General features: G+C 45.5%; 1 protein-coding gene across 1 annotated transcript; it reads right to left on the minus strand.

Moving 5' to 3' along the window:
- Positions 1 to 1,878: 1,878 nt before the first annotated feature.
- TEDC2 (tubulin epsilon and delta complex 2) lies at positions 1,879 to 20,809 on the minus strand. Its single transcript, XM_066640745.1, has 10 exons — positions 20,488 to 20,809; positions 18,555 to 18,653; positions 17,839 to 17,894; positions 15,247 to 15,919; positions 14,491 to 14,544; positions 12,228 to 12,312; positions 10,572 to 10,680; positions 9,026 to 9,139; positions 6,468 to 6,682; positions 1,879 to 2,216 (listed from the first exon to the last, which is right to left on the minus strand). Exons 1-10 carry the CDS (start codon positions 20,511 to 20,513, stop codon positions 2,067 to 2,069), a joined length of 1,581 nt encoding a protein of 526 aa, XP_066496842.1. The 5' UTR covers positions 20,514 to 20,809; the 3' UTR covers positions 1,879 to 2,066.
- Positions 20,810 to 24,573: the final 3,764 nt, after the last annotated feature.

Raw genomic sequence — 24,573 nt, forward strand, 5'->3', positions numbered from 1 at the left:
CAACAGCTGGCTTTTTTGCCAGGGGGAATTCTCCTCTTTGCACACCTGTCCATTCTTTATCTTGTGAACCATCTTCCTTGAAAATGTATCTGGAAGCAAGACATCTATTAAATCTTTGCGGGAGCCTCACAGAGAGGCAATGTGTGCTAATCAACTGAATTTTGGATCTATCAGTAGGTATCCACACATTCTTGTACCAGCTGGGCTAGTGCACGTTCCTCCAACCCTCTGACGAATAAGGCACCCCGTGCCATCCAGATGCCCCCTCCAGAGATCTCATAACAGCCCTGCTTGACCAAACTCACGTAGCCTAACACCCTGTTTTCCAAAGTGACCCACTGATGCCTTTGCCCACAAGCAGGAGTTGAAGGCACATCCCTGCCTGCCACAGATCCTGTGCAACCAGGATCCAGAGGTACTGCCTCAGTACCCTGATGTCACATACCACCATCATGACTAGTAGCCAGCCTTTTTTTTTTTCCACTGCCATTTCTCAGACAAAGCAGGAGTCCCTTTTGAGCGACAGGAAAGGCTTCAGCTGTTTTCTCTTTATCATCTCTGTACTGCAGCACAAAGAGACCCTCCTGCCTCTCTCTCGACCCCTCTCCATGAGAGGGGGTTGGAGACAACCACAAAGCATGGCTCGTTAGCCAGTCCTGTGACCCCCTGTCTGAAATCATGAGCAGACAAGACACAGTGCAACATTAGGAGGCTATTCTTCCCTGCAGCATCATTGAAATCCAAGTAAGTGCTTTTTGTGTAGAGCTGGGGGGGGGGGTCTAGTCTAATGTGATCTCTCTGGACTGCTGTACCTTTTACTTCTGTGTGCAAATCCCAATCTTAATTTCCATGTATCCTTATATGCCTTCAGAAGCAAGAATATGGCCACATAGACCCTGGGCCTGCAAGTGCTACATCTGTGACCCTCTTTAATAGCCTGTAATTCAATCTATACTGTTTAGGCTTCCTTCCCTCACTACGTGTGCATAAGTACAGAAAGCTTTTTTTCCTGCTTTGATGCATTTCCAATGAATTATGATCAAAGCACATAATTCAGTGGGTTAGCAGCTCCGTCAACAGTGCAACAGAACCTGAACTTAAAGGCATCCAACAGATGCACAAAGCTTCCCTAATGCTGTAACTCTGGACAGTGCAGAACTGTCCAGAACTTCCTTGTCCAGAACTTCCTGTCCAGAACTTCCTTGGTCTTATATATAGGTCGCTTTATGTATATAAAGCGACCTATATATAAGACCAAGGAAGTTCTGGAAACAAGCAGGTTATGGAAAAATCCCACACAAAGCCAGGGCTTCGGAATTCATAACCACTTGCGCCAGGAGCTCTAGTATTACGCTGTATTTTTCTTTACAGTGCTCTGATATTTTGAATTTGTTTTTATTGTATTTTGTCTATTGCATTTTTCTTGTGCTGAGAGCTGCCTTGGGCATCTCAGTTCTTAAGTGGAAAAGCAGAATATGCATCTTTTAAACAAACTTCCAAGGGGTTTCCAGATAGTAATATTTAGCATGCATAGAGCATTTTCCAAGTGTGCAAAGTACCTTAACCTGTATTATATTGCTGCAGTTCTCACAACAACCTGTTAAGTAAATAAACATACCCATTTCACAGTTGGGGAAGACCGAGGCTGAGAGGAAATGGCTTGCCTAAGGCCGCATCTAATGAGACCATGGCCAAAATAAGATTTGAACTGGGAATGTCTTGATTTGCAGCACAGTCTCTTAGCCACTATGCTGCACCAGACAGGTTTGCTTTTCTGGCACAAAAACTGAAGTTTCTCCACCGACAAGAACCTAAAGAGATAAGACTTGTCAAAGCATACAGTTGTTTTTTTTCCTGTGAAGTTTGAACAGCAAGATATTTCACATATAAAACACATTTTATTTGTCTTACAAGCACGTGGGGAGGAGGGAATGTTGCCACTTGACATTCCGCAGCTCTGATCGTTGTTACTGAACAGCCCAAGGAAGTGTGTTGCCTTAAGGACCACAGCCAGAGTTCTGTTGCTCATGATGCATGTTCTCTTGCATCTGGTCGATGGCTTCCAGTCAACTAGACAACTCCTCATCAGTTACGAGCACAGGGAAGCGCTCTCCCCCTTCACACAGCAGCGTGTACACAGCACGGCACAGCGATGCCCTGGAGCCTTCGGGAGCCCTTCCAGGTTCCAGGAGTGGGAGGAGTTCGGCTTCCATGGCCTAGGCACAATGGAGACATAATTCAGCGTTAGGAAACAAAACACAGATGGGCATCGCTTAACAACCATTCGCTTAATGACGGACTGCATATACAAGGGTGGTCAAAGCACAACAAAGAGGCTCTTAATGAGGCAGTTGGGACAATCCCATAGCTTGCAGCAGTGTCTGTTTACCCAACAAAGAGGCTCTTAATGCAAAGAAGAGGCACTCTATCTCCAGCAGCCTGTGTAGCCAGCTAGTGTCCAGAAGGGGGTGTCTGTTTACCCAACAAAGTCAATAGATAATAATAATAATAAACTTTATTTATACCCCGCCCTTCTCCCCAAAGGGACCCAGGGCGGCTTACAACATGTTAAAAACAGATTAAAACATAATTTAACAGATTAAAAAAAACACGAATTAAAACACATTAACAGATACCATAAAAACAGTAGGCAGATAAGAAGTCAGATAAAAAGCAAAAAGCAGCAGATCGTAGAGGAATCAGGCCTGTAAAAATACTAAAAGATATAGAAAAGATGTTAAAAAGGCCATGAACTCAGAAGGCTTGTTTAAACAAAAGGGTCTTCAGGCCTCGCCGAAAAGTCTCAAGAGCGGGAGCCATTCTCAAGTCAAGGGGAAGGGAGTTCCATAACGTTGGTGCCACTACTGAGAAGGCCCTGTTTCTTGCTGCCGCCCCACCTACCTCCTTAGGTGGCGGCGCTTGTAAAAAGGCACTTGTAAAAAGATTGGGCTGATTGTTCACTTAACGAGCTAACTGCTTAACAACTGGGATCGAGAATGCATCCCCTTAGTTAAGCTAAGCACATGTATTTACCCCAAACGGAGGCCTGCAGCCTGGAAGCAGAGAGCAAATGCGCAGAGGCATGAAAATCAGCTTATCAGCTACTAGCTCTGGGCAAAGCCTTCTCTCTACAGCACAGGACCGCTGCAGCTACTGCTCATCAAAAAGAACTGGAATATTTCACAGCTTCCACATAGCACTTCCCGAGCATGCAAAGTGCTTCACGCTTACTGTTCTTGGCGCAGTTCTTGCAACAACCCTGCAAGGGAAGCATGGCTTTAAAAGGGACTGGACAAAGTCACAAATGACGGGTCTGTCAAAGGCTATGTGCTGCTTTCAGGCTCAGCCACAGTGTTTCTCCAGGGGACCAATGGCAGGAGAGGGATCTGCCTTCATCTCCTGCTTGTGGGCTTTCCCAGAGGCAGCTGGTGAGCCACTAGGGGAAACGGGATGCTGGACGAGGTGGGCCTGATCCAGCAGGGCTGCTCTTATGTAATCCAGACCCCTTATGAATCCTGAGGCAGCACAGGTACTGAAGAGAACTGAGCTGCATCAAAAAGCATATCCTTGACTCTCCCCATTAGTGCTAAAGTACCTTACCTTCACTCACCACATGCAGCAATTGCTGGAGGCCTTCCCCGGGGACAGGTGCACTTACGATGATGAAAGCACCCAACCCAGACCAACTGGCAGCTGGATTTTGCATCGCACGAAGAAAGACTAACAGGCCTCTATCCGCTTTTAATACTGCCCTGCCTAGACCCACCTTTTAAACTATCCAAGGGCCCAATCCTACCCAATTTTCTGGCACTGATGCAGCTGTGCCAATGGGGCATGGTGCTGTATCTTTGCGGGGGGGGGGGGGGGGAAGTCATCGAGTCTTCCTCGAGGTAAAGGAATGTTTGTTCCCTTATCTCAGGGCTGCATTGCAGCTGCATCAGTGCTGGAAGCTGGATAGGATCGAGCTCCAAGTGGACTAAGGTGGAGAGGCCAGCCTGGGCATTATGGCTGCTACACTGAAGTGGCTCTAAAGCTGCTATATGCCACCAACACAGCACCTTGTTCCCACTTAGCAAGTTATTCATATTCAGCAGCACAGACCTGAGTTTCTGCACCATGGTAAAAATCCACAAACTCATTCATGAAATTTTTTTTTAATTCTGCCCCCAAGGCAGCTCACGTCAACAGCAGGGATCCCCAAACTATGGCATCCAAGTCACACCCATGCCCACCACCACATTCTGAATGCGGACCCCAGCAACATTATAATTACATGAGCCCCCCACTCCTTCCTTTTCTCTCTCTACCCCGTCTGCCACAATGCACCCTCTTTCTCCTGCTGGACGAAGCTACTGCTGGCCTGGGTTGCTCTCGCTTAGAGAGAGAGAGAGAGAGAGAGAGAGAGAGAGAGAGAACACACGTGCATAAGCAGCCCCACAGCTGCAAATATTGTACATATTTTTCTTCTCCCGAGGACACTCTTAGAAATATGTACAAGCTGTATGCATTATATTTTATAATTGACTCCATAAAAGCAAGACTGAGTGATGTGGCCGTGGCGGCTGAAAGTCTGGGGAACCTTGAATTAAAGTAAACAAATACAACCATAAAAGACATTGAAAGCCATGAAACAGTTGTCACCATAAAACACATTAAAACAGAAAAAGGCCGGGAGGAGTGGGAATACTCCTTAATCACTTGCTTCTCTCCTCCCCTTCCTCACAGGACCATTGCTACAGCCACTGCGGGGGACACAGTCCAAGCTTAAAGAGGCACCCGCAGGTGGGGACTGCAATTTGCCTTTATAGCGAGGATCATCACGGTGAGTCATGACATGACATGTCATGTGTCATGACACATGAGCAAATTTCCCATAGTAAGATGCCATGTGGATACACAGGTTGGGGTTCAGGGGCTGACTGCTGGCCAAGCATCAGGGGGACAACCTTGCTGGGCTAACGCCTGACCCCGCAGTACCAGTTTCCAATACATCATTATCAGGGGCAGGCAGAGTACAGCGGGGGGGGGAGGGCTACTGCAAGGCTTTGGTCCAAGGCCCCCAGCAGCCTGGCACTATAAGTCCCTTTCAAGAAGCTTCTACATGTAGATTGGCCCTTAGAAAACAATCAGGTCCCTATTAGCCTGAGCAACTTCAAAAGGTTTTGAAGCACACAAATACACACTTATTTTCAGGACTATCAGGCACCACAGATGGATGGACGTGAGCAAAGTAAACCAAAGCAAATTAGAAAATATGCCTTTAAAAAGGTCAAATGACTAGAGCCTGGAGGGGGGGCCCTGGAAAACATGTTTTAACATTGCTGAGAGAAAAAAATGGCATCTGCTGAAAGTCACCAAATTCATCAGGACAAATGCAAGAAGGGGGACCAGCTGCTATTACTCTTTTGGACAAAGGTGCACATCTCCAGCAGCAGAAACTAGTGTGATATTCAATTATTATTATTAACAGTATTTATATACCGCTTTTCAACTAAAAGTTCACAAAGCGGTTTACAGAGAAAAATCAAATAACTAAATGGCTCCCTGTCCCAAAAGGGCTCACAATCTAAAAAGATGCAAAAGAATACCAGCAGACAGCCACTAGAATAGACACTGCTGGGGTGAGGTGGGCCAGTTACTCTCCCCCTGCTAAAAAAAGGGGCACCCACTTGAAAAAGTGCCTCTTACCCAATTAGCAGGGGCAATTAAAGACAGCAAAAATAATAAGTAGCCCAAGAGACTAGGGACATTTTGTCTTCAATGACTGCATTCTATCACCAAGCTACAGACTCTACCCTGCTGTACTGCATGCTGTAGCAACTAAGAGTAAGATATCAAGATTGGGCACGCAAGCCTCAGGCAATCCACCAGCTCTCAACCCTCCTTTGGCGTATGCAACATGGTATTAATAATGTGAGCGATTCAGCTTACAGGGTTTTTGCAAGGATTCCAGAGAACGTTCTTAGAAACAAGGTACAAATGCCAAGTGTTGCCATGCTGGTGCAACACTCAGTTTTTGATTAGCCGCAGGATACCAGCAGTCAGGACGACCTACAGTTTCTGGCCAGTGTATTCAACATTCTATGTATGGTCCTGTAGAGCGTCGAACAGTGCACTTCAATGCATATAGCTGCTACTCGGCAAAGTGCAAGAAAAGAGCGCAACCCTATGCAGTTCTACTAGGAAGCAAATCTCACAGCATTCAATGGGATTTTACTCCCAGGAAAGTGTGTTCAGGACTGCAGCTTTAGTCTCTGCCCCAAGCCCCAAAGAGCTTGCAACTGAAAGATGAATTAGTGTATCTGCACCTGCTGCAAACAGATTTAATCTTGTGAACACACACACACACACACACACACACACACAGTCCCCTGCGGAAAAACCAGCTGGATCCACTTAGGACATAGGAAGCAAAGAAAAGACACCCCCCCAAGACACCATAAGAGGCACATCACCCACTAAGTTACCTCCTGTATGTCAAGCTGCTGGTGCAGTATTGCCACCTGCAGTTTCAAGGCTTCCATGTCCTTCAGCTCCTTCAAGCTGGAGTAATAGAGGAGGGGTGGCGGCCCAAGCGTCTCTGCATCCCAGCATGGCTCTCTTCCAAGACCAGCACACTTTGTAGGACAGCCGTCAGCACTGCAAGCATTGGCTGGAAACACCTTTAAATGGGAATCCATAGCTAAGGGAAGCAAAGCACAGCTGTTAGGCAAAACATGAAGAAATGCCTTCCTGGACAGCACAGTTCGTTGACTAGATTTGCAAGAAAATCATGAAACTATAAGGGACTGGGGTGAAAAGAAGTCAAGTGGCTACTGTCACCTTGCCTTGTCTGGACGTTTCCTTGCCCAGGCAAGGCAGGGTGAGCCTGGCTGCTCAAATGTTTTCAGCCATGACAGTTTGGACGTTTTGTTTGTTAGATTTGTAATCCGCCTTTCCCCCAAAGGACACCCAAGTCTGCTAACAATCAGATAAAAATACAAAAAGAGCTAACATACAGATAAAACTATTAAATACAATTGAAAGACAGAATATAAAGCAATAAAGAAAAAAATAAAACAAAGCAGCCAGCAGTAAGAAACGCCAATTAAAAAACATTAAAATAAATTCCTAAAAACAGCCATGATAAGGCCTCAAAGGCTTTCCTAAATGGAACTGCCTTCAGGCCTTGCCAGAAGGTTAACAAAGAGGAAGCTCTCCTCAGCTCTAAGGGGAGGGAATTCCATAACACGGGTGCCACTGTCGAGAAGGCCCTGTTCCTGGCTGCCATCCCCCTGACCTCTCTCAATGGTGGCACAACCCACAGGGCCCCCTCCGATGACCTAAATGGACCCGGATTGTACAGACCAGATTATGCTGGTTGACTTTCCTTAACACTGCACTAGCAGAATCGTCAACCCAACTGGGTATAGGGGAAGGATAGAAAAACACTCCCTTAAGCTCTCTTGCAGGAGGAAGGTGATTGGCTTACAGTTCCCTGCCTGACCATTTGTTTAATTCAAGCATGCCTGCCATTTCAGCATTGGCTGATAAACCAGGAAAGAGATCTCGGGGTGGATGGCTCAGTGAAAACACTGACCTGGTGCAGAGCAGCTTTGAGAAATTTCATGCCAGGGGCTTAGGAAAGAAATTGATTTGCCCCACATGAATCTAAGGTACGGCTGCATTTGGAATACTGTGTACTGTTCAGGCTGCCACACCTCAAAAGGGATATCACAGAGCTGAAAAGAGGTGCAGAGTACCCAAGATGATCAGGGGGCTGGAGCGCTGCCTTTATGAAGAATGGCTATAATGTTTACCTTTTTCCAAACTAATAAACTCCAATGAAAACAAAATTGAGGTATACATAAAATAAAATACATGGTGTGGAAAGAAATACATTTTTCTCCCTCTCTCACAACACTAAAATCAGAAGCCATCCACTGAAACTGACTGGCAGAAGAATCAGGATGGACAAAAGGAGGGACTTCACAAAGTGTGTAATTAATCAGCAGAACTCACTGCCACAAGATGTGGCAATGGCTTTAAAAGGTGATTGGACAAGCCCACGATGGACAGCTCTGCCAATGGCTACTAGTCACGATGGTTATGGGTTCAGCGTTACCACGCCTCTGAATAGCAGCTGTAGGATGGTGGGAGAGAAGGTCATCTTCCTCCCCACCCCTGCTTGTGGACTTCCCACAGGCAGTTGGTGAGCCACTGTGGGAAGTAGGATGCTGTATGAGATCAACCCTTGGACTTGATCCAGCAGGACACTTCTTCATGTCCTTAAGCTTCAGAAACAGCATGCTGAAAGCTAATTGGCATACAGCAACAAAGAGATAAGCTGCAGCCAAAGTCAAGTCAAGACTGAGCAGCTCACCTCTACTGAGAGAACCAGGGTGCCATGAATCAAGACCAATCAAGATTGGACAGATGTATTTCAATCACATTTTGCTTTCCTAGGCAAGAAACAGAGACGCCTGTGTTGGCTCGGTCATGTCATGAGAATGGATGATGGCTGGATCCCAAAGGATCTCCTCGATGGAGAACTCGTGCAAGGAAAGCGCCCTACAGGTAGACCATAGCTGCGATACAAGGACATCTGCAAGAGGGATCTGAAGGCCTTGGGGATGGACCTCAACAAGTGGGAAACCCTGGCCTCTGAGCGGCCCGCTTGGAGGCAGGCTGTGCAGCATGGCCTTTCCCAGTTTGAAAAGACACTTGGCCAACAGTCTGAGGCAAAGAGGTAAAGAAGGAAGGCCCATAGCCAGGGAGACAGACCAGGGACAGACTGCACTTGCTCCCAGTGTGGAAGGGATTGTCACTCCCAAATTGGCCTTTTCAGCCACACTAGACGCTGTGCCAGAACCACCTTTCAGAGCACGATACCAGAGTCTTTCGAGACTGAAGGTTGCCAACAAGGAGGCAAGCAGCAAAACACATGCACAATGCAGGAACTCCCAGGTTCATTGTTATCCATTCATCATTTTTTTTTAAACAAATGAAGAGTATTTGTGAGTCACAAGCCTCAGGTCAGCCTCACCGTCTCTTAGCTGCTGCACTTTGTCCAGACACTGGGACGCGACGGCTTCCAGGCCTTCCACAGTCAGAAGGCTTTCGTACTCTCTCTCCCAAGGCAGGTTTTCTCCAAGAGAAGCTAAGAGAAAAACAGAATTAGGAGTCTAAGCAGCAACAACAGAGTACAGCAGCGGCACTAGGGCATCAGAGCATGCATCACAGGCAGTGAGTCAAAATACAGTGGTACCTCGCATAACGAATGCCTCGCGCACCGAAAAACTCGCAGAACGAAAGCGTTTTGCGAAGTTTGGTAACTCGCACAACGAATTTTTATGACCCGTGCTTCGCAAGACAAATTTTTGTTTTGTTTTGCTTTGGTTTGTCTTAAGGGGGGATCTTCATGTCAGTTTATGATCCCGTCCACCCTAGTAAGGGGAGGATCTTCATGTCAGTTTATGATCCCGTCCACCCTAGTAAGGGGAGGATCTTCATGTCAGTTTGTGTAAGTAAGTCCCATTGTGCTTGCTCCCAGGAAAGTGTGCACAGGATTACAGCCTTCAAACTCCCCACTCAGCATCCCCCTCATTGCTCATTCACCCTCTCACTGCCCCATTTCCTTCACGTTTCCCCCCCCCCCCATCATGGCAAAAGCAAGCAATTGAGTGCAGCTGTTCTGTCCTCCCCAGCTTAGAGCACAATCCTGTGCATGTCTCCTCAGAAGTAAGTCCCATTGTGCTTGCTCCCAGGAAAGTGTGCACAGGATTACAGCCTTCAAGCTCCCCACTCAGCATCCCCGTTTTTGAAATCCTCTGTACAGTATGTATGCCTTTAAAGAGCACTTAATAAACACTTTGTAAACCAAATTTGACTTTGTTCTGACTTTTCTTGCCCATAGGAACGCATTAATTAAATTTCAATGCATTCCTATGGGAAAACGCGCTTGGCAAAACGAAAAACTCGCATAACGAAAGGACTCGCGGAACGGATTAATTTTGTTATGCGAGGCACCACTGTACCATGGAAATAAACATGGGAGAGGGGGAGTGTGTTCCTAGGGCCTCACTTGTAATACATGCACCAAGAACCACAGCACATGCTGTTTTAAAGGTATACACCTAAAATGTAAAGTGCATGAAAAAACATGCGCCTGGAAGGCCGACATCACATAGGCTAGCTCCTAGCTGTTGAGTGTATACTTGACAGCAAACCTGCAACCTTATTTACTCGGCAAGAAGATTTCCTGCCTGGTTTCGAAGAGGCAAGGTTCCAGGGTAGGGTCCAAGGGCAAATGACCCAACTACGCTGCTGTAGCTAAACAGCATGGTCAGTAGCTGCGTAGGACGCCACTACTCAGCGGTAGGGGTAGGACACCACTAGAGAACCCCGTGTTTAGTTCTGTGATGGAAGGTGTAATAAAGAATGAATAGAACAGCCATGCTCTCTCGCAGCCCAAACACCCCACAACTGTGGAAACAGTGCACTCAGCATGATTTTGGACTCAGCAGTTATGCTCCCCTCCAAATCTAGCAAAGAATTAAGGCCTTTTCCGTTATCCTCATGGGATTTCTTACATGCAGTCTCAGCTTCCATGAATTGCTTTAGGAGGGAGCAGACTTCACGCAGATGCGTCAGCTCCTTCTGAACTTCCACAGGGCTGAAGGCTGGTGGAGGGGAGCAGAACTGACCACTGGCTTAAGGAAAGAAGGATTTTTTTTTCCACCATCCAGGGAGGACGCTGTTAAAAAGACAGACTTCCGGGATTTCGCTGTGAAGGGTTCAGCTGGACGGTTGCTGGCTCAGGGGCCAAAACAGACAGATCACGGGAGATGAGTCACCGGATCTCCAACAAGCTTTTCTTTTCCTCCAAAATGGCCACAGGTCCTGTTGGTCCAGAGGTTCTCAAACTTCTCAGGAGTAAATCTCCCAAGGGAAGTCTTTGTGGGGAAGGGAGCCAAGACAGCAACACAATCGCCAGATCACATTGTTAAAGGGGGGGCAAAGGGGGCTGTTCTGACTTACAGAGGGCCGGTGCAAGCTGTAGAAGTTGTGGGGAGCCCCATGCAGCCTTCTGGTGGGCTCCCTGAGTGTTAGAATGCTGAAAAAAAGCTACTGGAAACCACTTCCTGGTTGAGATAGCAAAATCAGGTGTGGCTTCCGATCACTTTTTTCAACATTCTAACACTCGGGGAGCCCTGCAGAGGGCTGAACGGGGTTCCCCGCAACTCCTGCAGCTTGCGCCGGCCCTCTGTAAGTAAGTACTGCCCCCTTTGCCCCCCCTTAGTGACGTGATACTGGGGATTGTCATCTTCTCCCTTCCCCTGCCCCTTAAGGGGCAGTGGCCAGAGCTCTCAGGTAGGAGTGTCACAACACCCCAATTTGAGAACCACTATGTTAGTCTGATGGGGAAATACAAAATGCTCCTACAATTTTAAAAAGGCAGAGGAGGGTGGAAGAGGGAGTCTATGGTGGAGATGGGAGTGATGGCCTAGAGCAGCGGTGCCCAAACCCTGGCCCTGGGGCCACTTGCGGCCCTCGAGGCCTCTCAATGCAGCCCTCAGGGAGCCCCCAGTCTCCAATGAGCCTCCGGCCCTCCAGAGATTTCTTGCAGCCCACACTGGCCTGACGCAACTGCTCTCAGCATGTTGAGAGGCAACTGTTTGGCCTCTCACGTGAGCTGTGTGGGCTGAGGGCTCCCACCACTGCTTGCTGTTTCATGTCTGTGATGCAGTAGCAGCAGCAAAGGAAAGGCTAGTCTTGCTTTGTGCAAGGACTTTTATAGGCCTTGAGCTATTGCAAGACCTTCATTCATTCATATAAGTTCATCTTTAATATATTCATTTATGTAAACTTATGTAAATTTATTCAAATTTACCCTGGCCTAGAGTGTCTGGGATGCTCTTCTCATCTCCTTCACACACTTCCTCTTCCATTCCCACCTGTCTTTTTAATATCAATAAGTGGAAGCTGGCAAAAGACCAAGTAAGAGCAGTGGGCAGCTAGTGGAGGTGATGGATATGGGGCACCCTCCACTAATCTACTACCTTAAGCAGCTGCTCCACCACTTCAGAAGTGTGCCAGCCATGGAAAGAAAACACAGAAAAAGCCCCATGCAAAAGCTCTTTCCATAAGAGCTGCACTTCCAGGTAAGGCTCCCTTTAAGATGCTCACTGAGCCACACCTGCCGTTCCAAATTACTTCTTCCAAATCCAGAGCTAGCAAAAGGATACAGTGGCCTGCAGCTTCTCCATGAAGCGGCTCCTCGCAGCAACTGCTTCTCGGCTTGTTGGGCAAAGGCGACACTCCTCCAAGAGGCTGAACATTTGTGGCAAGAAAAGGAAAGAGCACAGAGACAAGAGTCACACCTGACACATTCCCTTTCTAGAGCAGAGCCCAAGAGGTTTCTGCCAGTGGTGGTTACTGCTTGCAGAGGAGCCACGGATCAGTGGAACACGAAGACTGCACATGACCCTACTGCAAAAGTCACCCTAACAAAGAGAGTCTGAAACCAGTGACAGGCAAGACCAGGCATGCCCATCTAGTGTTTATTTTGACATTTAAATGCACTCTTTCAAACCATCTAACCCCACATGGGAACAAGCAGGTGGAGCTGGGCAGCTGACAGGACCAATGCAGAATTCTGGTTCTGGCACAGCGTCTAGTGTGGCTGAAAAGGCCAATCCGGGAGTGACAATCCCTTCCACACCGGGAGCAAGTGCAGTCTGTCCCTGGTCTGCCTCCCTGGCTATGGGCCTTCCTTCTTTGCCTCTTTGCCTCAGACTGTTGGCCAAGTGTCTCTTCAAACTGGGAAAGGTCATGCTGCACAGCCTGCCTCCAAGCGGGCCACTCAGAGGCCAGGGTTTCCCACTTGTGGAAATCCAATATGATCCATATTGGGATCAGCTACCCGATCTCGTCTGATCTTGGAAGCTAAGCAGGGTCAGGCCTGATTAGTACTTGGATGGGAGACCGTCTGGGAATACCGGGTGCTGTAGGCTTATACCATAGTCTTTCAAGACTGAAGGTTGCCAACCAGAATCTAGCTAGCTCCTGGCTAATTGTGGAAGGGGTCATCATGGAAAAAAATCCCTGTTGACTCCAAAGCTTCATTTCCAATTCTGCACATGACAACCTCCCACTGGTGCCGACAAAGACCATCTCTGTTGACAGAGCAATGGGAGCACAGAGACTCTTGTACAGTTATCAGTCTGGTCACATTTGTGGAGAAGATCTTCAAAACACAGTGAGGTTCTGGGGCTGAAAAGAACCCTGGGTACATACTAGACATGGATCTTTAGAACAATTAGAGGGAACTGTGGACTGTGCATTAACTGGACGGAGGCAGACATTACTGCTCCAATTTGAGCTGCTGCAAGCATCTAGGTCCCAGGCTATTGTTGGGTCACTAGTGATTTATGCTTTTCAGGTGGTGAGGATGAGGAAACATCTGGCTTTTAATGAAATTCTCAATACATTTTGACTGTGCGTACATTTTACTTGAAAGCCCCATGTGGTTTCAGTTTAACAGCTGGGGATTAAACTCTGCCATCTGAATTCACAATTTAATGTTGTCCCTGGAAACAGATTGATGCCATTAATTTTAATTTTCTTTTTTTTTAATTGCCATTGATACATAGGATGTGCCACATGCACATGTGAACATTAATTTATCACTTTCCTTTCTACGCAAGTTGCTCCATAAACTTTCACATGATTCCTCCCCTCAAAATAACCCTGTGAAGTAAGTGAGGCTGCTAGATAACATTTGGCCCAAGGTCACTCAGGAAGCTTAATAGCTGAGTGGGGATTTGAACCTGGATCTTCCAAGTCTAAGTCCAACTCTCAAACCACTACACTACCTGGAATCTCTGATCACAATTACCAACTCTCTGTTGGTTGGTTGGTTGGCAACCTTCAGTCTTGAAAGACTATGGTATAAGCCTACAGCACAAGGTATTCCCAGGCGGTCTCCCATCCAAGTACTAACCAGGCCTGACCCTGCTTAGCTTCTGAGAATCAGACGAGATCAGGCATGGAAAGACTATGGTATAAGCCTACAGCACCCAGTATTTCCAAGCAGTCTCCCATCCAAGTACTAACCAGGCCTGACCCTGCTTAGCTTCTGAGATCAGACAAAGATTGGGCATGGAAAGACTATGGTATAAGTCTACAGCACCTGGTATTCCCAGGCGGTCTCCCATCCAAATATTAACCAGGCCTGACCCTGCTTAGCTTCCAAGATCAGACGAGATTGGGCATGTGCAGGGTACATGCTCTCTGTACATGCTCAGAAATCTAGGACAAGCTCAGGGCTTCCAAAGCCAAGTCCTGCTCGACATATGGAGTCACAATTGTTTCCAACTCCAGTTTCATTCTGCAAATGACCCCTCAATCGCTATCATCTTTTTAAGGACTTAGAGGACAAAATGAGGAATCTCAGATCAAATCAGAAGGGAAGTTCAAAGCTGGACTGGGTAGCTTGGGTAAGGTTACCTGATGTACTTGGAAAAGATTCTTCTATAAGGAGGTGGCAGTTTCAGCTGAGACCTACAAGGAAGAAATCGGTTTCAGATATTCTTATGCTTAAAAGGTATTTATATATCATTCTTTCAACAAAAAGCTCACAAAGCAGTTAACATGCAGAAACAAATTAAAAGAGGGATAGCTGCCCCCAAAGTGCTCACAGTCTTTAAAAAAAGAAGACACAAAAAAGAAACCAACAAACAACCGTTTTGAAGAGATGTTATATTCGGGTAAAAAGGAACTTTTGCTCTCTACCTGCTAAAATAGTCAATAATCACCACTTTAAAGCCATTTCTGCCCAATGTTGTATATATGCAACAGGGACCAAATGTTTACACCTGTGGGTCACACAAAAAATGGGTTAAAAGATGCTTCTTAGTTCTGCCTCTTACAGCCCAATCCTAAACTGCCCAGCACCCGGAAGAGCAATAGTGCCAAAATGGCAACCACTGCATCCTATGGGCACCGTGGCAGCCTTCGGAGTCTCCTCAGGGGAAGAGAACATTTATCCCCTACTGCCAGGTAAGGGTGCATGCCCTGCAATGGGTGTCTTCCAGTCCGAGTCAGCTATTTTGCCAGCGCAGACTGGAGGAGCTCTGTGTCACAGTTTGGAAACTACTGTCTTAAGGTAAAAAAAAAATCCATGGGGAGGACAAAGACATAATATTTGTGGACAAGAAACAAGTCAAGCCAGCTGAAAGGCCTGAGCTCTTTCTGGGACCGTACCCCTTTTCCTCAAGAGTGGAGGTCAGCGCTGCTGCACACATCCCTGGAGTATCTTCTCCCAGGTGGCTCTGTGCTAGTGGGTTCTCTGCAACAGAATCCAAAAGACCATGCTCCGTTTCCACAAATGACGGCCTGGCACCTGCAACATCTCCCCCACCAGCACAGGTTCTGAATGAAGAGCTCTGCTTTGCAGTCTGTAGAGATAGAGATGGGCCGGCCAGCATTCCAGATTCAACAGCAGTGCAGACTTGTCCACTGGCTGCTTGGGTCCTGATTGGCACCTGGCCTTTCAGAGCAGCAGCCCCTCGGGGTGATCTCTTCCCAGATACCTTTGAAGCATTGACACTCAGCCCAGCTGATCTTTTTCCAGGTGCCCTTTTCACACCTGGGTCAGTCCTATATGGAGCTTTTAGTACATATGCTGAAGGTTTTTTGGAAGACACTGATTTTTTGCTCGCAGATGTCACTTGGATTAGCTTGGAGACCTTCTTCTTGGAATGACCCATGGGCTGAATTAAAGCAACATTGGCAACGGGCTTCTTTTCTATCACTTTTATGTCTTCTGCAGCTTCACATGGAGCGTGCTGGAACTTTGCCCGGACTCTTAAGGCTTTCTCCAGTGCTTTGTTAAGCAACTCCAACTCCTCACATTCCTTGGCAGAAGGCTCCCTTTCTGCAACACGAATACAAATTGGGATGTTATTTGTGCCAGTTTGGATAGTTTAGGGCTCTCTCACTCTCCTTTCCGTGGTTCAGAGAGATGAACACACAAGGACAATGATGGGCAGTGCCGTAAACGTGACTTTTCTACAATGAACTTCCTCATCTCACAGCTGCGGACAGCGTCATCTAAATGCCCCTACAATGTGAACAGTCTGGACATCACGCTCTGCACACCTGACCACATTTGTCAGCAGCACTCAAAGCATTGTGGCAGAGCCAACTCGAAGTCACTTTACACAGTAATTAACAGTGAACCAAGGAAACAGTAAGAATAGTAAACTAAGGCCATGAGTACTCCACATGGCTGAAACCGCCATGTGATTTCGAAGTGCACAACCTGAATCTAGTATTGTAGTGTTTATGTAGAGGCGCTGGCCTTAGCCTCAGTACGTTGGCAACAAGGCAGAGCACACTCTGCACCTGCGCAAAAAGCACACTCGGCGAAGCCTTGGAAAACATGCTGAGTCTGAAGCCCAGTAGCCTGTCAACAAGAGGATGTTATGGAGATATGCCCCTTATCTTAGTCAATGGAATGTTGTGGTTAGTTGGAGAGCCAGCCGGGCAGAGACAGCCGGTTCCCTAGCAAAGTAACCCTCAGTAACCTTTTTTGTATTGCAAGGGATTGCAACATGTGTAGGAATAAATAAAGCCCGGTAGAGGCGGAGCAAGGCTCTCTCAGATCTGCTCCAGCCTCAGCCTCTCTGCATCCCTCTGAAATCTGTCTCCCGGCTCATTCATTGCTCTGCGCCTCGCTGTTCTTGTTTATAGTCTAAACTTTCTCAGTGCCTCTGCACTCCCACCAAACAACAAGGCCCCAGAAGCCTTGGTTATTTCCCATAGCAGCATTGCGCTGCTACATAGTATTTGCTAGAATTCTACAGCCAAAGAAGCCCAGACCTCATAAACTGCTTCTAAACCGGCACGGCTGTGGATTGCTTCTAAACCTGCACGGATGTTGGAAACCACATAGGTACCTTCAGTGGTTCTCAAACGGATGGGTCGTGACCCATCAGGCAACAGGAAAAAGGCCACTCCCCTCAAGGGGAGCGGCCAAGAAATCAGCAGCAACACAATCATCACGATCGTGCTGCTGCTAGGAAGGAAACCAGTTACCTGCAAGTCGCTGTGGCTCTCCAGAGGGTCCAGGGAGCCTGCAACCCTCTATGCAGCCCTCCCCATGCCTCCAAAGTACTGTAAAAAAAGCCAAAAAACAAAACAAAAAACCCACTTCTGGTTTTGTGATGGTTGAGCTAAATTCTTGTTGAACTAAACTGATGGTATTCCAATTGCACAGGATTCTTCTACACAAAACCCAAGAGTGTGCGCATTCTAGCACTCTTGCAGACCCTGTTCAGAGGTGGCAGAAAGCCCAGACAAAGTCTCTTAAAAGGCAGAATGGAGAACAGCCAGACACTAACCCCTTTCCTCAAAACATCAGTGCCATTCACAGGAATGCCTCTCGTACTCCTTGGTGTGCTCACACATCATGTCACTTGTACACTTTATGCAGCAGCTGGGCTACACTGGTGTTTCCAAATATGTTTGTGGAAGCAAACAGGAACTATGAAGGGGAGATGCAAGCCTTCAGACATGCTGCTGACATGCCTCAAGAAACCATGGATCATCGCTCATCCCTAGAACACAAACCATGCACCTCTGTCAGGGACATACATCACCCCTCACTAGTATACCACAGCAAACACATGTGAACATCAACCTAAAGTAGCCACACTAAAGCGTGAAGCAGCTCTAATGATCAAAAGCCAGAAAAAAACACTTGGTATTTTCTTGGTAGGTAAGAAAGATAGAAAGTGTCTACTACAAGAAGGGAGCTGGGGGAGAATGGGTAAAGAAAGTCTTTCCCCTTACCTTGATTAACATTTTTGCTCTCCTTGGGGATTGGGCTTTCAGCAGCATGCGAGTTCCTAGTGAGAGAATTAAAACCAAGCATGTATTTAGAAAGCAATAAGGAGTTTAGAGACCTGGTGCAACACAGAAGCTAAGTCTACAAGCCTATATGCATTCATCTGGATGGAAGCCCCATTGAACACAAAGGAACTTAGTTTTGAGTAGGCGTACACAGGATTGTATTGTAAAGAGTCAAAGCTCTGAATCGGGACTTCCCAGTTCGTTGGAGCTATTATTCAACTCTCCCCTCTGCTACAAACTCATGAGGTGGCCTTTGGCAAGCCTCTCAGCCTTCGTTCCCAGCTGCAGTGTGGGGATAATGCTTACCCTTACAGGGTGGTTGTTAAAATTGCATCAAAATAATGCACGTGTGCAAAGTGTGCAAAGGCCTTCGCTGTATTACTATAGATGTTCCCAATATTGACACGTGAATCTCAAATAGCATAAGACATTCAGGAGTTCCTGGCAAGTTAAAACAAGGGGTTGTTTTTTTTTTGGTTCAGACTATCTGGATGTGGCTGTAAGATTCTTAGCTTTTAGATTTTTACTATCTCAATTCCTTCCTTCCAAATGGCAATAAAGAAGGGAATTTATTCCTGCTTTTTGCTTCTTCCACAAAGGAATAAGACAATCCCCAAGAATTTGGGGAAAGGATCTCCTTCCCCATCCCCACTTACCAGTCTCCAAGAAGAGTTTGATACAGTGCTAGCTTCTGCTGAAGTTGTTGCTGCTGCTCGGCGCAGTCATCCAAAGCCTGAGTGAGCAGGGAAACCAGTCTAGAAATAGCAGAAGAGTCACTGATACCTAATTCCATCACAACAGGAAAAAACCCTCCCCATCAGAAGTACAGGTATGATTAAATAGAAGCCAAGGTGGTGTAAATTATCTACAAACTAGTTCATGCCAAAGGGTTAAAGGCATATAGTCAGGCCAAGGCTGAAATTCTATAGAAACTTACCTGGGAGTAAGCCCCAGTGAACACAGTGGGACTTACACATATATAGGAATGTGCTTCAAGTGTTGTCCTCTAGGAGGCATTAGGGTCTTAAGTTTGCATGTCTAGATATTGTCTCTGTCTTCTAATGCTCCAGAATTTGATGGTTTCTCAGCAGGCAATATAGTCACAGAGGCCACGGTCACAACAATCAAAATATTTAGCAACAAGCTGCTTAAGCTTCTTTGTTGTTACTGCTAATTTGTGATTACAGAAACCTGTGCGGGTACAAACATTCACTCACACACACACACCCCTATACCTGAAATAGATGCTCACTCCTCTGTGAAAACCCATGCTTTGTGTATTCATCAAAGTATTTTCTGATTTAAAATGTTTACCCCTGCTAACTCGGTAAGAGGCACCTTTTCAAGTGGGCGCTCCTCTTATTTAGCAGGGAGAGATTAACTGGACCTCCTCACCCCAGCAGTGTCTTTTCTAGTGGCTGCCTGCTGGTGTTGTTTTGCATTTTTTCAGAATAGATTGTGAGCCCTTTTGGGACAGGGAGCCTTTAGCTATTTAATTTTACTCTGTAAATTGCTTAATAATAGCATTTATTATTATTATTATTATATAAATACTGTTGATAATGATAATGATGCTATTATTAAGCAATTTACAGAGAAAAATTAAATAGCTAAAGGCTCCCTGTCCCAAAAGGGCTCACAATCTAAAAGGATGCAACACCAGCAGACAGCCACTAGAAAAGACACTGCTGGGGTGAGGAGGGCCAGTTACTCTCCCCCTGCTAAATAAAAGAGGAGCACCCACTTGAAAAAGTGCCTCTTAGCCAGTTAGCAAGTAGGCTTAGTGAACTTTTTGTTGAAAAGCAGTATACAAATACTGTTAACAACAACAACAACAACAACATCATCCTAGGCCCTTGGGAAGGACTCAATAGGTGGATATATACAAAATCCAGTCAAGAACAACACGACTGTGCAAAAATTGAATTACAGTAATAACAAAAAAAGCTGAACTGCTTACCTGAAATTTTTACCTGTTTAAAGTACTATGTTTTTTCACTGTTTTGCACCAAAGTGTTAGCCATGCCCTAGAAATTCCTAGTGATCGATCACTTTCCATGTTATGTCTCAATTTTTTTACCATGCCAGTTTTCAACCACTGACCCATATCTGAGAATACACAAATTGGTAACTAAAAACTAGCAGTTGGTGGGTCTTTTGCAGCCAGCTTACCCCTTCCTTCCTTGACAGCCCCTGGGAACCACATACTGCAGAGTTTCCCAGCCTGGGATACAAGAACCCCCCACCCCCACCCCGGGGTACTCAAAAAAAGAATTTAATAATGGTGGAAGAGAAATTTTAGTACAGATCTGCTTTTTCGCACCATTAGTCAACTGTTTTTTTTAGTATCCCTAAAGATCCTGGCAAGTACCCCTGGGTACATGCACCCCAGGGTGGGAAACACTGCAGTATGTACATTATGCTGTAGTCAAGCCCTGGGAAGCACTGCAGAGAGGGCTGGAAGTACTGCCCCAATCAGTGGCCCCACTCAAGGGCTGAGCCCCCCCCTCACCTGTCCTGCCCCTTTTAGTGGCCCCACTCAAGGGCTGAGTGCCCCCCTCACCTGCCCTGCCCTGCACACAGACTCACCTGTGGGCACAGTCAGCAGGTAACATGAGCAGACAGGAACTGGAGGACCCTCTCCCTCTCCCCAGCCCAACTGAACCCGGAAACAACCACCAACCGCCTGTTCCGGTCCTCTTTCTAGGCTACTTCCAGTCCCCAAATGCGGGGCTTTCCCTATGCTTTAGCTTTCACCATAGATCTCGGAATCCTAGAGCAGCCCCACCGGACTCGCCTTAGAAATAGTTTTTTTTTTCTAAAAAAAAAACCCCGATCCGTGGTAACTTTTAGGAGGGAATTTAGGGCAACGGTAGAGAGTAACTTGTTTTTAAGCAAGCTTTTTGGTGCCGCTCTAGTCTCGTCTCCTCTCTATGGTTCTTCCTCAGCTACGCCTCCTGCGCTGGCAGCTGCTTCTTGAAATGGGTCCAGGTCCTGTCAGGAGTAAAGTGAAAGGTCTCACCTTGGCGGGTCTCTAAGCACTGCTTAATATAGCAGCTGTGGCTTATAGTGCTATTTATATCCTTTTAAAGTCCTTCTCCCCGTTTTAGTCCTCAAAGAGCGTTTTTTAATTTTTATGTTTGATTTTTAAGTTAAGGTGGCTTTTTTTACCTGCCAGGACGCGAGCCTTAGCAACGGAGGGCAGCCTTAGCAACGATTGCCAAGCAACAGATGCTCAGGTCTTGGCAGATGCAGTCCAAGGGAGCCACAGCATCCTTGGTTGACTCTCTCAGTCAAAGACACTCCCAAACCCCAAGCAGTGTGGAGCTTGGATCCTGGGGACTGATCAGACTGGAAATTATTCATAAATAAAATTTATGTATATTATGTTTATTTTATTTACTTATCATATTTAATATATTTATTATAATTATTTATTATAATCATTTATAATAATAAATATAATTATTATTTAATATATTTATTAATAAATTATATTTATTAATAGATTATATTAATTTTAATAATAAATAATTAATAATTAATAAATTATATTTATTAAATATAAATATTAATTATTTGTTTTCAATCTATTAATTGAACCAATTTACTGCTTTAATAAATAAATTATTTATCATTGAATAATTATAATTATTTGTTTGATTATTTATTATTTTTATTAAACCAAATTTTAATTACTTATTTATTACACAAATAATAATTATTTTTATTATTTATTTTTATATTTATTATTATTTATTTTATTAAACCAAATTATTGCTTAATTAATTAATTAATTAATTAAATTATTATTATTAGTTCATTTTCATATTTATTATTATTATTTTATTTAATAGTTTTATCTGTTCCACCTTTCCTTCTCCAGATCAGATGCTCAAGGTGGCTTAAACTGATGGTTCCCAAACTTTTTAGCACCAGGACCCACTTTTTAAAATGATACTATCAGGACAAACCTAACCCTAGCTTTACCAATTTTTTTTTTATAAATGAGATCTAGAAAATAAATATTTTATTTATAATAATAATAATAGTAATAACAATTACTATTATTATTTACAAGTAATAATAACCAGAAAAAAGACCTTCAAATATTTATCTCCCTATATTGACACAGGTTGCAATCCTAACCCACTTTCCAGCACTGACATAAGGGCAATGCAATATTGCCTTACCTTCTCTGTGACTGTCTCCCCCAACATAGATGCAGTACATGCCCCACAGCTATGCCAGTGCTGGAAAGTGGGTTAGGATTGCACCCACAAGTTTGCAAACTGCAGGAGTTGAGTTCTTTACAGGGTGATTAGCAGCTATCTGATTTTTGAATAGCTCCAGGGCTGGAGGCAATTACCTACCAGGGCATCCCACCAGTGTTTTAAACAAAAACTACAATAAAGAAAAACAAAATAAGTGCATACAAAGGCACAGAACACATCCCCCCATATTAAACAAATGTTTTGAAACCTCAATTTGAGCATAGGAAGACCCCCTGCTAGATCAGGCCCAGCTAGTCCAGCATTTGAATAGCTGCAGAGAAGAGGAAATTCCCTGCAGCTGCAGCTGGTCATCTCCCAGAGGCCAAGCTGCACCTGCTGCTATTCCCTCCTCTGCACAGCTGTTCAAGGTCCAGGAGCCCTCAGGCTACTATAGAAGCTGGTGCTACAAGCCCCCTGGGCAGCTCTTCTTTCCCTGAGGGTATGTGTCGCTTAAAGTGGGGAAGAGGCTGTACCAACAGTCTCTACAGGAGCTGGTGTTATAAGCCTGGGCACCTCCTCTTTGTTTTCCCCCTGGGAGATTAAGGGGTCATGTGAAGGTGGGGAAGGGGCTGCCCTAATAGTCCTCTAGGGCCAGTGATGTTCTCCATAGTGCTGCTTCTAGCACTTGTATTAATGCTTTCCTTTTCTGCTTTAAACTCTTCAGAAGTTTGCATTTTTATTTTATTTTTTTACATTGCAGCCCTCTGGAGTGCAGTGAATACCCCCAAATCTCCCTTTTTCTGGCCTGGGCACTTCTTTGTTTTTCCCCTCAAGGCAAGCAAGCAGTTCCTATGGGCCAGTGCTGGGCTATACTACAGTCGGTGACACAAGTGCATGCCTGCCTGGGCACCTATTTGTCTGTCTTCCCCCTTAGGGCAGGCAGTCTTAAGCCATTTCTGCCCAATGTTGCATATATGCAACATGGACCATGAGGGAGGGATTGTTATAAGACAGGGGTGCTCACACTTTTTTGGCTCGAGAGCTACTTTGAAACCCAGCAAGGCCCGGAGATCTACCAGGGGGAAGGAAGCGTCTGACAGACACCCCCTTTAATGTATGGAGCCGCTGCTGGAGTCTAGTCAGTTTTGTTGCTACATGCCTGAACAGCAGCTAAAGTGTCAGTTTCAGTGTCAGTTTAGCTAAATATGTCAGTTTCGTCTAGTGACTAGACAAAACTGACATATTAACAGTTTGGAGAGACAGGGCTCTGCGATCTACTCATTTTGCCTCACGATCTACCGGTAGATCGCGATCCACCTATTAAGCACCCCTGTTCTAAGAAGTCTCTTCAGGCTGGTGCTGGTCACCATAGGAGCTGGTATCACAGGCTACAATTCTATGTGCACTTTCCTGGGAGTAAGCTCCATTGAATGTAATGAGATTTACATGAGTAGACCTGCTTAGGATTGGGTTGACAGTCCTCTCTGCCAGAGGCACACTGCAACTAAGGGCACAAGCCTAACCAGGTCTACTCAGAAGTAAGTCCTATTTGTTCAGTGGGGCTTACTCTCAGGAAAGTGTGGTTAGGATTGCAGCCTAAATCCATAGGTCACATGCAGCCATCATGGTTTACTGGCAGGCAGGCTTCTCCTCCATTGCCCACTTGTGCATTGCACAAAATACACAATTATTATGCCCATGGATGGAGACTCTTTTTAAGCAGCTCTCATGGCTTATTGGCATAAAAACTATATGAGGCATAGGAATGATTGAGGAATAGAATATCATATACCCAGGTGGCCAAACTTGCTTAAGGTAAGAGCCACATAATTATAGATCTTAGAAATTCTTAATTGCTTAATCAACAACAACAACAACAACAGTATTTATATACCGCTTTTCAACTAAAAGTTCACAAAGCGGTTTACAGAGAAAAATCCAATAACTAAATGGCTCCCTGTCCCAAAAGGGCTCACAATCTAAAAAGATGCAAAAAGAACACCAGTAGACAGCCACTAGGACAGACAGTGCTGGGGTGAGGTGGGCCAGTTACTTTCCCCCTGCTAAAAAAAAGGAGCACCCACTTGAAAAAGTGCCTCTTACCCAATTAGCAGGGGTCAAATAAATAAATAAATAAATAAATAAATAAATAAAACAATAGTTTGTTAATATTAGTTGCAATGCAAAAAGAAGCTCAGCCAGCATATTTCTGCCATTCGCTCATTATCAAAGAGCCCCATGTACGTAGCTTGCCAGCCACACTGTGACCAGCTCATTTTATGCAATGAGCAGGAATGAGTTAAGCTCCCTGCACTGTTAGTGCAATGAGTAAACAAGTTAACCAACTGCTTGCTTGGTTGAACTGAGGATATGTTCAATCAAGCACATGTGGAGGCTTCAACCTTGAGCTTCCGAGGGGAGCAAAAGGCCTCTTACATGGAAAAGGTTCTGCTTAGAAGAA

This window comes from Tiliqua scincoides, chromosome 13 (assembly GCF_035046505.1).
Source record: "Tiliqua scincoides isolate rTilSci1 chromosome 13, rTilSci1.hap2, whole genome shotgun sequence".
Taxonomy (NCBI): domain Eukaryota; kingdom Metazoa; phylum Chordata; class Lepidosauria; order Squamata; family Scincidae; genus Tiliqua; species Tiliqua scincoides.